Source organism: Oncorhynchus mykiss, chromosome 8 (genome assembly GCF_013265735.2).
Source record: "Oncorhynchus mykiss isolate Arlee chromosome 8, USDA_OmykA_1.1, whole genome shotgun sequence".
Lineage (NCBI taxonomy): Eukaryota > Metazoa > Chordata > Actinopteri > Salmoniformes > Salmonidae > Oncorhynchus > Oncorhynchus mykiss.
In genome coordinates, this window is record NC_048572.1 from 38,215,578 (window position 1) to 38,232,733 (window position 17,156).

General features: G+C 42.0%; 1 protein-coding gene across 2 annotated transcripts in view; it reads right to left on the bottom strand.

Moving 5' to 3' along the window:
• Window positions 1-267: 267 nt before the first annotated feature.
• LOC110529892 (cGMP-dependent protein kinase 1) overlaps window positions 268-17,156 on the bottom strand; it is a 44,976-nt gene continuing 28,087 nt past the window's right edge. For both annotated transcript variants that reach the window (XM_021612548.2, XM_036985440.1), the window contains 8 exons: window positions 10,478-10,614; window positions 10,144-10,233; window positions 9,327-9,468; window positions 8,908-9,071; window positions 8,687-8,803; window positions 8,515-8,577; window positions 8,335-8,410; window positions 268-1,336 (listed from right to left, as the gene is read on the bottom strand). In XM_021612548.2, the coding sequence (XP_021468223.1) occupies window positions 1,250-1,336; window positions 8,335-8,410; window positions 8,515-8,577; window positions 8,687-8,803; window positions 8,908-9,071; window positions 9,327-9,468; window positions 10,144-10,233; window positions 10,478-10,614 (876 nt within the window). In that variant the 3' untranslated portion in view covers window positions 268-1,249. The remainder of the gene's footprint in view (window positions 1,337-8,334; window positions 8,411-8,514; window positions 8,578-8,686; window positions 8,804-8,907; window positions 9,072-9,326; window positions 9,469-10,143; window positions 10,234-10,477; window positions 10,615-17,156) is intronic.

Genomic DNA, 17,156 nt, shown 5'->3' on the forward strand with positions numbered 1-17,156 from the left:
CAGTTCTCTGGCAACAGCTCTGGTAGAATTCCTGCAGTCAGCATGCCAATTGCACTCTCCCTCAAAACTTGAGACATCTTTGGCATTGTGTTCTGTGACAACTGCACATTTTAGAATGGCCTTTTATTGTTCCCAGCACAAGGTGCACCTTTGTAATTATCATGCTGTTTAATTAGCTTCTTGATGTGCCTCACTTGTCAGGTGGATGGATTTTCTTGGCAAAGGAGAAATACTCACTAGTAGAGATGTAAACAAATGTGTGTATTGAAAATGTCTGGGATTTTTTATTTCAGTTCATGAAACATGAAACCAACACTGTTTCATTTATATTTTGTTCAGTATACAAAGATGGCCTGGAAGATATACACAAATGAAAAACAGCAGTAACAAACACTGGAAGCTGTCCTTGGCAGCATATACAAAATATTATTAATCATAATAGTAGTATTGTCAATGGCAATTTGTACTCCCCTTGTACCAAACATGTTGATCAATCATCCAGTTCGTTTTTAATCCAACATAAATCAGATGTACTTCAGACCACCATCACAGATTAGGCATATTGATTTGTTGTTTTATTCCCTCCTGATAAGAGTTGTTTGTCCTTAGAGGTCTGATGACTTGATTGATTCACCACAGTAAAGTAAAACAGCTTAAGTCAAGCTAACAGACACTGAGGAAGTGTGTAATGATGTTCAAATACTACATAGTACTTGACGTCATACCAAACCTGTGCTCTGTACCAAACCACAGTATAGGATTCCATTTAGAACAGACTCTGCATTCCTGTTCAGTCTCCACCCAGCAGTGATGACATGTACTGAAGCACCTTTTCTCCTCTATGTATACATTTAAGGGACATTGGTGACGTATACATTTATTTTAATGTGAAACACATACATTGAATATTATATACAGTCAGTATATGTTACAAGCAACAGATACTAACAATAATGCCATCCTAAATTACAAAGTACAATGAGGGTCAACGGTAAAACCATATCTTTGTCCAGCATGAGACATTACATTCAAACTTTTTAAAAATTAAATTCATCTTTCTTTTGGGCACAACACACACATACAGCTTTCAATGAGCACACGAGTCCCTACCGCTACATTGCGTTCAGAGTCTTAAAGGTAAGGGGTAAACCAATGTCACCAAGAAGTAGTCTGATCTGGATAGATCTATCAGTGAACCCGTGACCTCTGAACTCTGACTCACTTGGACTGCTTCAGGTTCTGGTTCAAGTCAGAGGTTTTTGTCCCAGCCGGAGAACTCCTCATCAGCCAGAGCCTGGTCGAAGGGGAAGCGATCAAAGTTGATGTAGCACGGACCCTGGAGGAAAAGAGGGGGGGGTGAAGGGGAGCTCATATCATTGGCTGCCTGGGAATGACGGTCACACTGGATACGGCAGCTACAGTGCCTTGCGAAAGTATTCGGCCCCCTTGAACTTTGCGACCTTTTTGCCACATTTCAGGCTTCAAACGTAAAGATATAAAACTGTATTTTTTTGTAAAGAATCAACAACAAGTGGGACACAATCATGAAGTGGAACAACATTTATTGGATATTTCAAACTTTTTTAACAAATCAAAAACTGAAAAATTGGGCGTGCAAAATTATTCAGCCCCCTTAAGTTAATACTTTGTAGCGCCACCTTTTGCTGCGATTACAGCTGTAAGTCGCTTGGGGTATGTCTCTATCAGTTTTGCACATCGAGAGACTGAAATTTTTTCCCATTCCTCCTTGCAAAACAGCTCGAGCTCAGTGAGGTTGGATGGAGAGCATTTGTGAACAGCAGTTTTCAGTTCTTTCCACAGATTCTCGATTGGATTCAGGTCTGGACTTTGACTTGGCCAGTCTAACACCTGGATATGTTTATTTTTGAACCATTCCATTGTAGATTTTGCTTTATGTTTTGGATCATTGTCTTGTTGGAAGACAAATCTCCGCCCCAGTCTCAGGTCTTTTGCAGACTCCATCAGGTTTTCTTCCAGAATGGTCCTGTATTTGGCTCCATCCATCTTCCCATCAATTTTAACCATCTTCCCTGTCCCTGCTGAAGAAAAGCAGGCCCAAACCATGATGCTGCCACCACCATGTTTGACAGTGGGCATGGTGTGTTCAGGGTGATGAGCTGTGTTGCTTTTACGCCAAACATAACGTTTTGCATTGTTGCCAAAAAGTTCAATTTTGGTTTCATCTGACCAGAGCACCTTCTTCCACATTTAAACGACACTTTTTATGGATATCTTTAAGAAATGGCTTTCTTCTTGCCACTTCCATAAAGGCCAGATTTGTGCAATATACGACTGATTGTTGTCCTATGGACAGAGTCTCCCACCTCAGCTGTAGATCTCTGCAGTTCATCCAGAGTGATCATGGGCCTCTTGGCTGCATCTCTGATCAGTCTTCTCCTTGTATGAGCTGAAAGTTTAGTGCGACAGCCAGGTCTTAATTAGATTTGCAGTGGTCTGATACTCCTTCCATTTCAATATTATCGCTTGCACAGTGCTCCTTGGGATGTTTAAAGCTTGGGAAATCTTTTTGTATCCAAATCCGGCTTTAAACTTCTTCACAACAGTATCACGGACCTGCCTGGTGTGTTCCTTGTTCTTCATGATGCTCTCTGCGCTTTTAACGGACCTCTGAGACTATCACAGTGCAGGTGCATTTATACGGAGACTTGATTACACACAGGTGGATTGTATTTATCATCATTAGTCATTTAGGTCAACATTGGATCATTCAGAGATCCTCACTGAACTTCTGGAGAGAGTTTGCTGCACTGAAAGTAAAGGGGCTGAATACTTTTGCACGCCCAGTTTTTGATTTGTTAAAAAAGTTTGAAATATCCAATAAATGTCGTTCCACTTCATGACTGTGTCCCACTTGTTGTTGATTCTTCACAAAAAAATACAGTTTTATATCTTTATGTTTGAAGCCTGAAATGTGGCAAAAGGTCGCAAAGTTCAAGGGGGCCGAATACTTTCGCAAGGCACTGTACTTAAGGGCAAAACACATTTACTGAGGTCCAAAATAGGGGAGGGTAATCAAACATATTTTTATGCTTTGCGGAGGGTTGTGTGTTTTTTTTATTGGGCACAGGGGAGTGTGTGTCTTTTCCCTGGTTTACATTAGCTCTTTTGTGGATTTCTTATATACTTTCTTCCATCCTAGTCAAATTTCCTCATCTGCTTGCATGCACCTCCCATATATTAATGTGCACTATGCTTTTCCACACGCTAACTTTTACTATACCATAATATTGTCAACCAGTCTAACTGTCTATCCTGCCCTCTATCCACCATTCGCAGTGTCACACCCTGATCTGTTTCAACTGTCTTTGTGCTTGTCTCCAACCCCTCCAGGTGTCACCTATCTTCCCCATTATCCCCAGTGTATTTATACCAGTGCTCTCTGTCTGTTGCCAGTTAGTTTTGTTCATCAAGCCTACCAGCAGTTTTCCCCTTGCTCCTGTCTTTTTCTAGTTTTCACGTTTTTAACCATTCTGCCTGCCCTGACCCTGAGCCTGCCTGCCATTCTGTACCTTTTGGACTCTGATCTGAATTACTGATCTATTCCTGCCCTTGACCTCTCATTTTGCCAGCCCCCTGTTCTATTAATAAACTTGTGTTACTTCGACACTGTCTGCATCTACGTCTTCTCCTGAAACGTGATACACAGTGACAATAGTTGTAGGTGGATCAGTTGTCCAGATCTGCGGTAGGCTAAGTAGCGACCATACCACGCATAAAAGCATTCAAAGCTGCATCAATTATCATTATGAATCCACAGGAACAAATAGGAATAGCTGATATCCACCTGAGAGGCCAGGTGCATCATTATATGCATAAAAGAACAGTGAAGACATGATACATGCAGCTCAAAAAGCTCCCCTATTGATCTTGTACAATTATCCTGCCTAGACTAGCCTTCCACACCAAAATGCTATGAATAATTGCATTTTGTTTTCAAATTAGTACAAAATTCTACTCTTGGTTGCAGTGAAAATGCCCTAGCACCATGGCCTGATGACTCTGGCTGTCCCCATCCCCAGTCTAACTGGTCCATCTGGTTGTGCTGCTGATCCAGTTTCTGCACTTCTGCCATTGGCTATGAAACCCTGACCTGTTTCTCTCTAGGTTGCTGCCTTTCTAGGAAATGTTTTCTAGCCACTGTTCTCCTACATCTGCATTGCAGAATGTGCTTATATGAATTTTTTAGGACAAATAAAATCTATCAATCCAAACTGTGTAACGGCCATTTGATGAATGGAAAGAGACATCTGTTACAAAATAACAAAAAGTTTAATGACATTCAGAGATTGTCAAGCCAAGTCTTGGATACTAGGTAGGCCTACAAGGTAGGGAGGGAAGTATTTTCTGTTTGTCCAGATTTACATAGTCTATTTCAAATCAAATCAGATTTTACTTGTCACATACACATGGTTGGGAGATGTTAATGTGAGTGAAGAGAAATGCTTGTGCTTCTAGTTCCGACAGTGCAGAAATATCTAACAAGTAATCTAACTATTCCCCAACAACAACCTAATACACACATCTAAATGGGTGAATGAGAATATGAACATATATGGATAAGCGATGGCCGAGCGGCATAGGCAAGGTGCAATAGATGGTATAAAATACAGTATATGCATGTGATATGAGTAATGTAAGATATGTAAACATTATTAAAGATATGTAAACATTATTATTGTTTAGAGTGGCATTGTATGAAGTGACTAGCGATCCATTTATTAAAGTTGCATTGTTTGGGTCACAATATAGGCAGCAGCCTCTCTGAGTTTGTGAATGTTTAGCAGTCTGATGGCCTTGAGATAGAAGCTGTTTTTCAGTCTCTCGGTCCCAGCTTTGATGCACCTGTACTGACCTAGCCTTCTGGATGGTAGCGGTGTGAACAGGCAGTAGCTTGGGTGGTTGATGTCCTTGATGATCTTTTTGGCCTTCCTGTGGTGCTGTAGGTGTCATGGAGGGCAGGTAGTTTGCCACGGGTGATGCGTTGTGAAGACAGCACCACCCTCTGGAGAGCCTTGCGGTTGAGGGCGGTGCAGTTGCCGTACCAGCCTGACAGGATGCTCTCGATTGTGCATCTCTAAAAGTTGGCAGGGTATTGGGGGACAAGCCAAATTTCTTCAGCCTCCTGAGGTTGAAGAGGTGCAGGTGCACCTTCTTTACCACACTGTCTGTGTGGGTGGACCATTTCAGTTTGTCTGTAATGTGTACACTTAGGAACTTAAACTTTTCCACCTTCTCCACTGCTGTCCCGTCGATGTGGATAGGAAGGGTGCTCCCTCTGCTGTTTTCTGAAGTCCACGATTGATTTAAAATCAGCCACGGAGAAGGAGAGGTGAAGGAGAGGTGGGGGCACAGTCCTTGTTAGCGGTCCGCCATGGTGGCACTGTATTATCCTCAGTGGGCAAAGAAGGTGTTTAGTTTGTCTGGAAGTGTGACGTTGGTGTCCGTGACATGGCTGGTTTTCTTTTTGTTGTCCTTGATTTCCTGTAGACCCTGCCACATGCGTCTCGTGTCCAAGCAGTTGATTTGCGAATCCACCTTGTTCCTGTACTGGCATTTCGCTTGTTTGATTGCCTTGTGGAGGGAATAACTATACTGTTTATATTTAGTCATATTTCCAGACCTCTTTCCATGGTTAAAAGAGGTGGATCGCGCTTTCAGTTTTGCGCGAATGCTGCCATCCATCCACGGTTTCTGGTTAGGGTAGGTTTTAATAGTCACAGTGGGTACATCTCCAATGGAAAAGCACGGTGGTGGAGCCGATTCCGACAACATATCCAGAGAGAGCCATTTTTCCGTGAAGCAGAGAATGTTACAATCTCTGATATCTCTATGGAAGGCAACCCTTGCTCGAATTTGTGGTGTTGAAAACACAAACCAATATTAAAGTGCTCGAAGACGGTATGCTTAGTTTATTGTTTGTGCATTGGCACAGAAATCTGTTGGTGAAAAATTCATTGCATATATTTTATATAATTATAAACATGGCATCAGAATCAATGTCTGCTGCCAGCTCTGATCGTAGTGTAATGAAACAGGCAGGAGAGTGAGCCCGTCCGTGGTGGTCGGCGAACCCTCAACTTTCTGGCCCGTAGCCCTGCATGGCATCAACTCTGCCACAAAAGCATGCTGTGGCAAAGTCAAAATCCACATTTATAAACACAGGGTCGCTACAGTTATTTGTATTAGTGGTCCCCACCCCCACCAGTACATTTCTGACTGTCCCTTACCACTCAATCTGTAACATGAATGTCACTTGATCTTTATAAAGTGTGAAAACCTATTGCTGGAAAAATGTTTTCACTAAAAAGACAACAGCTGTTGAAAATAAATTTGGGATGACTCGCGGCTTTTGGGAAACCGTAGGGGTAAGAGTCCGCTGTGGTGTTCATATGTCGCTGCATCAAAATCTTTCTTGCGGTGGTGGATGGCTGTGTTATAGGGGCAAAAACTCCTGGTTCGAATCCAACCGGTATCACAACCGGTCGTTATTGGGAGTCCCATAGGGAGGTGCACAATAGTCCCAATGTTGGCCGTTGTAGGCCATAAGAATGTGTTCTTAACTGACTTGCCTAGTAAAATAAAGGTTAAATTTAAATATATGTATATAAATAAAAATGTAAGATTCTTCTAGCCCCTTCATATTAATGGTATCTGTTGCTTTTATATAAGTCTTACTTGTCACGCCCTGGCCATAGAGAGGCTTTTATTCTCTATTTTGGTTAGGCCAGGGTGTGACTAGGGTGGGAATTCTAGTTTCTTTATTTCTATGTTTTCTGTTTCTATGTTTTGGCCGGGTATGGTTCTCAATAAGGGACAGCTGTCCATCGTTGTCTCTGATTGGGAATCATACTTAGGCAGCCTGTTTTCCACCTTAATAGTGGGTAGTTGACTTTGCTAGTGGCCTGTATAGTCCTAGTAAGCGTCACGTTAGTTTTTGTTCTTTCTTGTTTTTGTTGGCGACATTCAAAATCAAAATAAATGTACGCTCACAGCGCTGCACCTTGGTCCGGTCATTTCCCTGACGACGTTCGTGACAGAACTACCCACCACGCGGCGTGGCTAGGAGGAGCAGCATTTCCTGGAGGACATGGGAGGAGATCTTGGAAGGTAAGGGACCCTGGGCATAGGCTGGAGAGTATCGGTGTCCAAGGGAGGAGAAAGAGGCGGCGAAAGCAGAGCGGCGACAATACGAGGAGTTGGCACAGCGGAGCAGGCACGAGAGGCAGCCCCCCCCCAAAAAAATTGGGGAGGCACACAAGGAGATTGGCTAAGTCAGGTTGGAGACCTGAGCTAACTCCTTGTGCTTACCGTAGGGAGTGTGGTACTGCGCCGCATCGGCAAGGCTAGAGTGGGCATCCAGCCAGGACGGATGGTGCGGCACAGCACATCTGGCCGCCAGTGCATCTCTACGGCCCAGGATATCCTGCCTCCAGTATGTCTCCCCAGCCTGGTAAGCCCTGTGGCAGCTCCACGCACCAGGCTGCCTATACTTATCCTCACTCCAGTGATGATCCATGGCACGAAGCCTCCAGTGATGATCCATGGCCCGAAGCCTCCAGTAATGATCCATGGATGGTACAAAGCCTCCAGTGATGATCCATGGCCTGGAGCCTCCAGTGAGGATCCATGGCACGGAGCCTCCAGTGATGATGGTGTAGTACTAGTACTACCAGTACAGTTGGTATCTTTCTCTATATAGGCATGCCTTACTTTTTTGGACCATTTATCCAGAATGAGCAGCATCTACGTTTGGCTACATACAGACCGTTATTGGAATTCCCACAAGAGAGTAACAGTTAATGTTTTAACCTTTATTTAACTAGGCAAGCAATTCTTATTTTCAATGACAGCCTTGGGTTAACAGGGGCTGAACAACAGATGTTTACCTTGTCAGCTTGGACTTTGATTTGAACTTGCAACCTTTCGGTTACTAGTCCAACGATCTAACCACTAGGCTACCCTGCCGCAATGTGATTGGATGTTAATTACTTGACTAGGCTACATATTTGACCTAGGTGGTTTAATTTTAATTTTTTTGGCAGTGAAACGAGGCTACTCAGGCGAGAAAAACAAATCTGAATTGACTATTTGAAAATATCAACCACATTTTTATTTGGCATACCCCGGCGGATTGTGCTTACACCTGGGGGTGCACATACCCCAGTTTGGGAATAGCCGTTATAGACCATAGAGTGTACAAACTAATGTCCCTAAAAATGATAAAGTATTCATACCCATTTATAAATCCTTCGAAGGACACCTTTTAAAGTTACCTGCTGTGGCTAGACTGACCTTGCGTATGAGTCTGATTGTAGGAGCCTCCACCTGGCCCACACGCAGCTTGTGCCAGTTCATACTGCTGAACCACCTAGAGTGGAACACAGGAAATGGGGAGCGGGTGAGAGTCCTCAGAGAGAGAGAGAGACCAAATAATGGGTCATACACACTGGACGGTTGGGTCATCATTGTTACCTGTGGTGGCGTACATCTTTAATCCCATTCTTGGTGTTTCCCAGCCTCTGACCCGGTCGAGGCCTATGGGCCATAACACAACATCAATAACCAATCAAAACACTTACACTTAACTGAGACATAGTTAGAACAGCACCTAACACCCCAGAACATAGGGTGGCCCATCTCTCACCTGCACAGTTTACTGATGAGGGACTTGGCCCCCTCGCCCATGTAAGGTGGGAACTTGAGCACCCCGTCCAAAATTTTAGGGTAGATCTTCGCGGGCTCGGAACTGGAGAATGGAGGGCTGAAAGGTAAAACAGTATTTTAGATAATACTTTACAAAAATGAAGAATTGTTAACTGAAATATCTAGCTGCTTTAAATCTTTCTGTGTGGATGTGTACAGTACCTCCCCACCAGCAGCTCATAGACTAGGATGCCCAGGGACCAGAAGTCAGCAGCAAAGTCATGTCCCTGGTTCTGGATGATTTCTGGGGCCATGTATTCTGGAGTACCACAGAATGAGTAGGTCTTATTACCGTGCACTAACTCCTTAGCAAAGCCAAAGTCCACCTAGGTGTAAAAACACACACATTCAAACCCCCACACATATCCAAACAGAGTTATGAATGCATTAACTATTTGGCGTCGCAAGTACATAGTCTCTTGTGATATATATTAACGTTCATAGCTGGACAGTTCACATGCAAGCAAGATTTACTTCTGGATGCCGAGATTAGAAAGCACGTACACAGAAACATGTGATAAGAGATAAAAAGTACACGAGGTTGAAGCAGTGAAAGAGGGAAAGCGTAATGTAGCACCTACCAGTTTAACGTAGCCCTTGGCATCCAGCATCAGATTCTCAGGCTTGAGGTCTCTGTACATGATGCCCTTTTTATGGAGGTAGGCGTAGGCCTCCACTACACAGGCAGCGCAGAATACGGCAATGGGCTCATCAAATCGCCCACTGTAAAAAACAGAGACAATGCAGATAATACAATTTTGATCTTAATTAAATGTCTTGAAGAATCCACAACCTCAGTTGTGTTTATCTGAATGAGAAGACTTAGGGGGATTTCACTCCAAAATGGTTAGGTTGCTTTTTTCCAAACTGGTGCATTCACCCCCTTAGTTCGGCACTTGGGAGCGCACTAAACAGTGCATCATGGTTCATTCAAAAACGGTCTTGGTCCGATTTAATTCGTACCGTGGTGTGTTTCAGACCAAACACAGGAAAATAACCAGAGTCGCACATTATTATTGGTTGTTGAACTCCCAGCATCTTATGAAATGCACACAGCATCATAACTTCAGATCTCTGAAACATTCTGTGAGTAGCAACGCATTTATGAGTGTATCCGATGCTCCGCAATTTGTTGGAAAACCAAAGCGAAAGTAATATGACGATTGGGACACACAAGTGACGCTTCATCATAATCATAAATGGAGAATGTTTGTTAAATAGCAAATTACTTGCATGGACATGTGGTTTTGTTTAGACATTTTTGTTCATTTGACATTTGGCAATGTGAAACCAATGGAATCAAATGAAAAAAAATACAATGTAACAAAATAGTCAAACTCTGATTCTATAGCTCAAAACTGTGTGTGAAAACGCCCTTAGTCAGCACTGTTTCCTCACACTTCTTTCAGCTTGGTCCAGATCTCCCCTCCTACACAGAACTCCATAATCATGTAGATGTAGCGAGTGTCTTTGAAGGCAGAATGGAGCCTGAACATCAAGAGAGAGAAAACAACAGGATTAAAGTTGGTACAGTATCCTCAGTCCTCCTGAAACTTTGAGGGCTACAGCAGTGTCTGCTGATTTTTCTTTATATTTCATGATACTTTAAGTGACCAATGAAAGCCATCGATTTACAAGGGAAGAAAGAGGATTTAAGTGTGAGCTTAAATAATGATGCTTGGATGTTAATTAAAGGTTAGAGGTCAGCGGTCACCTAGCACCCCACAATCACCTGACAATGAAGTCACTCTTGATGGCTTTGAGGATCCTCTTCTCAAACAGGACGTGCTCCTCCTGTCGCTTGGCAACAATGTGTTTCTTACTGACCCGCTTCATGGCAAAGTACTTTCCATGATGCAGAGTGGTCACCTGCGGAAAACAACAATAACAACAACAAACAACAGTTAAACTTTTGATCTAAAAAGAGCCATTTAACATTGAATTTAGCTTTCTAGCACGTTAAAGGGAACAGTAAGCTTTCATCAGTTGATAATACGAAGATTGTGTGATCTGTTTTATTAGACTTCAGTGCAAGTATTGATAAACTTTTGTTATTGTCCAAATACTTATTTTCCACCATAATTTGCAAAAAAATAAATAAAAAATCCTACAATGTGATTTTCTGGATTTTTATCCCTCATTTTGTCTATCATAGTTGAAGTGTACCTATGATGAAAATTACAGGCCTCTCTCATCTTTTTAAGTGGGAGAACTTGCACAATTGGTGGCTGACTAAACACTTTTTTGCCCCACTGTAATTGTCAGATTAGGATAGAAAACACTCAAGTTTCCAAAACTCTCAAAATATTGTCTGTGAGTATAACATAACTGATATTGCCTCTTATTTTGAAAGCTCCCTGTTCCATTGCATGCCTTCCCTCCATTTAAAGGGATATCAACCAGATTCATTTTCCTATGACTTACACATGGTGTGAAAAGTCTTTAGACATATTTTCAGGCTTTTATTTTGAAAAATGAGCGAGAAAGATCGCATCGCTGCATTGGATGGCTGGATGCCAGCAGTGTTTACAATTTGGAATTTTCGTCTGCCCGGTCGTGATCGCTCGAGCCTGTTGATTTCTGAACATAACGCGCCAACCAAATTGAGGTTTTTGGATATAAAAATTATCTTTATCAAACAAAAGGAACATTTAGTGTGTAACTGGGAGTCTCGTGAGTGCAAACATCCGAAGATCATCAAAAGTAAGCAATTCATTTTATTGCTTTTCTGACTTTTGTGACCAATCTACTTGGCTGCTAGCTGTTTGTAATGTTTTGTCTGCTGAGAGAGATGTCCTTACATAAACGCTCGGTAGACTTTCGCCAAAAGTTTTTTTTTAAATCTGACACGCCAGGTGGTTAACAACAAGCTAAGCTGTGTTTTGCTATATTGCACTTGTGATTTCATGAAATTAAATAATTTTTAGTAATTTAATTTGAATTTGGCGCTCTGCAATTCAGCGGATGTTGATGAAAATGATCCCGCTAACGGGATGGGTGCATCAAGAAGTTAATTCTCTATTTGGTTAGGTCAGGGTGTGACTAGGGTGAGCAATCTATGTTTTCTATTTCTTTGTTGGCCGGTTATGGTTCTGATTGGGGATCATACTTAGGCAGCCTTTTTCCACCTGTAGTTTGTGGGATCCTGTTTTTGGTACTGTGCTGTTTATCCCTACTAGACGTTAATTAACTTCTTGAATCTACTTGAGACGCACATGTCCCAAGTAGGCACCTGGAAATGCAAATGCGCTACGCTAAATGCTAAATGTACTCGTTAAAACTCAAACCTTGATCAAAATTCACAAGCAGGGTATTAAATTAAAGCTACACTCGTTGTGAACCTAGCCAGCAAGTCAGATTTTTAAAATGCTTTTCGGCGAAAGCATCAGAAGCTATTATCTGATAGCATGCACCCCCCAAAATGCCAGCTCGACACGTAAACAACAGATTTTGCGATAGACGGCGCTACCCAAAACGCAGAAATAAAATATAAAACATTCATTACCTTAGACGAGCTTCTTTCTTGGCACTCCTATATGCCCCATAAACATCACTATTGGGTCTTTTTTTCGTTTAAATCGGTCCATATATACCCAAAATAGCTTTGTATTGAAGTAGTGTCATTCAGAAAAATTCATCGTTTTTAAACGCTGCGTAATTTTTTAAAATTAAAAAAGTCGACGATAAACTTTCACAAAACACTTCGAAATCCTTTTGTAATCCAACTTTAGGTATTAGTAAACGTTTATAATCTATCAAAACGATTACAGGGCGATGTCTCTTCAATAGGTCCTCACTTCAAAAACAATGCAATCTGATCTCTCCTTGAACTGCATCCGGGTGAAGACTTGAAAACTTGGGGTCAGACAGATGGATTTTCCAACAATTAATTCGATTGAAAATTAGTACAATGGCGCCATCGTGCGGAATTTGTATGAAGTGCAGGCAAATTTCCATTAAATTCTGTTGTCCTTTAACAACTGGTGGAAGTGACTTATGGAAATTATTTTTTGCTTTCAGAGAGCAGTTTTTCTTGCGTTTTTCAATGAAACACACGCTCTGTTATAGTCACAGCCGTGATTTAACCAGTTTTATAAACTTCAGAGTGTTTTCTATCCACACATACTAATCATATGCATATACTATATTCCTGGCATGAGTAGCAGGACGCTGAAAAGTTGCGCGATTTTTAACAGAATTTTCAAAAAAGGGGGGGGTAGATCTAACAGGTTTAAGTTTAGTTTTGGTGTTTTTTCAGTGTTCATTTAATAATTTAAAATGTACGCCTACCTCGCTGCACCTTGGTCCGATTCTTCCATCGACGAACGTAACAATATCCACAATTTTTCTTCCTCATGATGCCATCTATCTTGTGAAGTGCACCAGTCCCTCCTGCAGCAAAGCACCCCCAACAACATGACGCTGCCACCCCCGTTCTTCACTGTTGGGATGGAGTTTTACGGCTTGCAAGCCTCCCCCTTTTTCCTCCAAACATAACAATGGTCATTATGGCCAAACAGTTCTTCCAAACTTCCAACTTCAACTGTATATCATCAACCCAGGATATGGCATATCTCCTTGGCCCTGGGGTCATCCTTATAGCATTTTCAGCCGACAGCCGACCTCTCCTCTCAGGTGGGGATGAAGACCAGGACAAATTCCCATTCTTTGACCGGAATGTAGCAACAAACTCAGCAGGGCCCTCTTCTTCATCAATGGATTGTTCCACATCGGTTGTCTCTTTGTCTAGATCATATTCTGTGTTGTCTTCAACTTCTGACACTTCCTACTCTAATGAATCTTCACTGTCAGTTTCCTGGCCTCTCTCCTCCTCACCAGTGTCATGATCAAGAGCCTCACATACAGTATATCGTTTGGTTATTGTGCTGCCAGAGGATGAATTGTGAGCAAGGCCTCAAAAAAGCTTTTACATACCAGAACTGCGAGAAAAGTTCCATGTATTATTGAAACAATGATGCGATTGTTTGTAAGTATGCCAACAGGTGTGGTTCCGGTGGGGGAAAGATTCTATTGGGGAAAGGTTGCTATGGAAGCCAAGAAGGGGAGTGAGGTAGGTGTGTGTGTGTGTGCTCAAATACACATGCATGTGGGGGTCTGGGGGAGGAAGTGTGTCCATCTGATGAATGTGCCTGAAATCAATTTTAATCGCTAATTGTCGCCTCACCCATTAATTTCTAATGACCAGTCATTTTTGACCAGGAACACCACAGGTGTACAAAAGTTAAATAAAACACCCAAAATGTAATGAAAATGTATTTTGTGTGTTCAAATGCCCTGTATGGACAAAGTCATGGAACCTTATGACAATCAGATTAAATCAAATACATATTTCAGAGAAAAAACTTGTAAATCGGTACGACCGGAACACAGTAGGAGGGTTAACATGGAGGTTCAGTCGGTATTAGAATGAGTAACTAGCAATAACCTGGTGCTACAGTGCCTTCTGAAAGTATACATATCCCTTGAAACATATTTTTTTTCATTCTCAAAGGAGAGGTACAGGGGACATGTTTGTTGGTTACAGTGATCCAAAACGAGGAAAGTTGCGACAAACAAATGGCTGCTACAAAGTCACAATGCGAGCTCTTTCTAGAGCACCCAGTTAAATTGTGCTTAAGAATTTATTTTACATTTCTTAATGGTTAAACTAGTAAGAAATATATGTTATTATTGGAGAAATCTGAGTTTACTACATTTACGGTCATCCTAAATTAAGATATTATATACATTTTCTATGTCTAATTAATTTATATTATGCTACTTTCCATGATGTGGACAGTATGTGCTACTACATTGTAAAAGCTGACCCCATCGAATTGGGGGGAATTACACATCCTTTTTAACTGAGATTGAGAATGTGAAAATTTTATAGTAAACATGATGACAAGATCAATTGCTTAAAACAGATCAATACCTTCGGTTTTGTACTGTTAATTTTGTCATAAGCGCTGGGGTCGCAGGACTTAGAACGCTATACATTTCTTTCTCAAATAGCATGAATAATTAGTTGCGGTCTCTCTATAAAAGTTGCTGGCCACACACCAATACACAGATTTGACCGTCAAACTATCACTTAAACAGTAGCCAGCCGTTGTCATTGTTGACATGCTATGGTGGATCGTGATTCATTGAAGTTAACTAACAAAAAAAGTGGTTGTTCCCTTTTCTGTATTGGCGGCCTCCCAAAATCAACATCCGCGATTCCAATATATAGTATATTTAATTTTTATTTAATAATGTGAGTTGACTGAGAATACATTCTATTTTTTTAAATATTTTTATTTAACCTTTTTTAACCAGGTAAGCCAGTAGGGAACAAGTTCTCATTTACTACTGCGACCAGGCCAAGAAAGCAAAGCAGCGCGACAAAAACAACAAAACAGAGTTACACATGGGATAAACAAACGTACAGTCAATAACACAATAGAATAATCTATATACGATGTGTGCAAATGTAGTAAGATTAGGGAGGTAAGGCAATAAATAGGCCATAGTGGTGAAATAATTACAATTTAGCATTAACAAACCTCCACACGAGCTTCAATGCCATACAACACTTCTTCCGTGGCCTCCAACTGCTCTTAAATGCTAGTAAAACTAAATGCATGCTCTGCAACCGATCGCTGCCCGCACCCGCCAGCCCGACTAGGATCACTACTCTGGACGGTTCTGACTTAGAATATGTGGACAACTACAAATACCTAGGTGTCTGGTTAGACTGTAAACAATCCTTCCAGACTCACATTAAGCATCTCCAATCCAAAAGTACATCTAGAATCAGATTCCTATATCACAACAAAGCCTCCTTCACTCATGCTGCTAAACATACCCTCTTAAAACGGACTCTCCTACCAATCCTTGACTTTGGCGATGTCATTTACAAAACAGCCTCCAACACTCTACTCAGCAAATTAGATGTAGTCTATCACAGTACCATCCGTTTTGTCACCAAAGCCCCATATACTACCCACCACTGCGACCTTTATGCTCTTGTTGACTGGCCCTCACTTCATATTCGTCGCCAAACCCACTGACTCCAGGTCATCTATAAGTCTTTGTGTCACGACTTCGGCTGAGGTCGGCTCCTCTCCTTGTTCGGGCGGCGTTCGGCGGTCAACGTCACCGGCTTTCTAGTCATCACCGATCAATGTTTCCTTTTGTTTTGTTTTGATTACGCACACCTGATTTCTATTCCCTTATTATGTTCCTTATTTAACCTCTCGTCTACCTTCCTGTTTTGTCCATGAATGTTTTGTGTTACCGTGTGTTGGAGGGTTTTGTCATGACGTGATGTTTCCTTGTTGGAGATATTCTGTTTTTGTATTAATATTTTAAGTAAAGACTTTTGTGTTTTTCCTCAAACCTGTGTCCTGCGCCTGACTCAGACAACAAACCTAGACACTGTTACACTTTGCTAGGTAAAGCTCCGCCTTATCTCAGCTCACTGGTCACCATAGCAACACCCAGCCGTAGCGTGCGCTCCAACAGGTATATTTCACTGGTCATCCCCAAAGCTGACTCCTGCTTTGGCTGCCTTTCCTTCCAGTTTTCTGCTGCCAATGACTGGAACGAATTGCAAAAATTACTGAAGCTGGAGATTTATATCTCCCTCACTAACTTTAAGCATCAGCTGTCAGAGCAGCTTACTGATCACTGCACCTGTACAGAGCCCATCTGTAAATTGCCCACCGAACTACCACATCCCCATATTGTTATTTATTTTTGCTCTTTTGCACCCCAGTATCTCTACCTGCACATCTATCACTCCAGTGTTAACACAGTCCAAAGAAGGGCCGGAAGTGTACAGAATGGTTTCAGAGAATCACCAGCCGCAAGAGCGACATCATTGATATATACAGAGAAAAGAGTTGGCCCGAGAATTGAACCCTGTGGCACCCCCATTGACTCACTGAACCCTATCTGAGATGCAGTTGGTGAACTAGGTGAGGCAGTTATTTGAGAAACCAAGGGTGTTGAGTCTACGATAAGAATGCCGGGATTGACAGAGTTGAAAGCCTTGGCCAGGTCGATGAAGACGGCTGCACAGTACTGTCTTTTATTGTCCATTGTTATGATATCGTTTAGGACCTTGAGCGTGGCTGAGGTGCACCCATGACCAGCTCAGAAACCAAAGCAGAAATGGTCTGTGATCTGTTTGTTAACTTAGTGCTCAAAAGGCAGGGCAGGTGGATATAGTTCTATAACAGTTTGGGTCTAGTGTGTCTCCCTCTTTGAAGAACAATCTTTAGGGATCTCAGACGACACGAAAGAGAGGTTGAACAGGCTAGTAATAGGGGTTGCAACAATTGTGGCAGATAAGTTTAGAAAGAGATGGTCCAGATTGTCTAGCCCAGCTGATTTGTGGGGGTCCAGATTTTGCAACTCTGTCA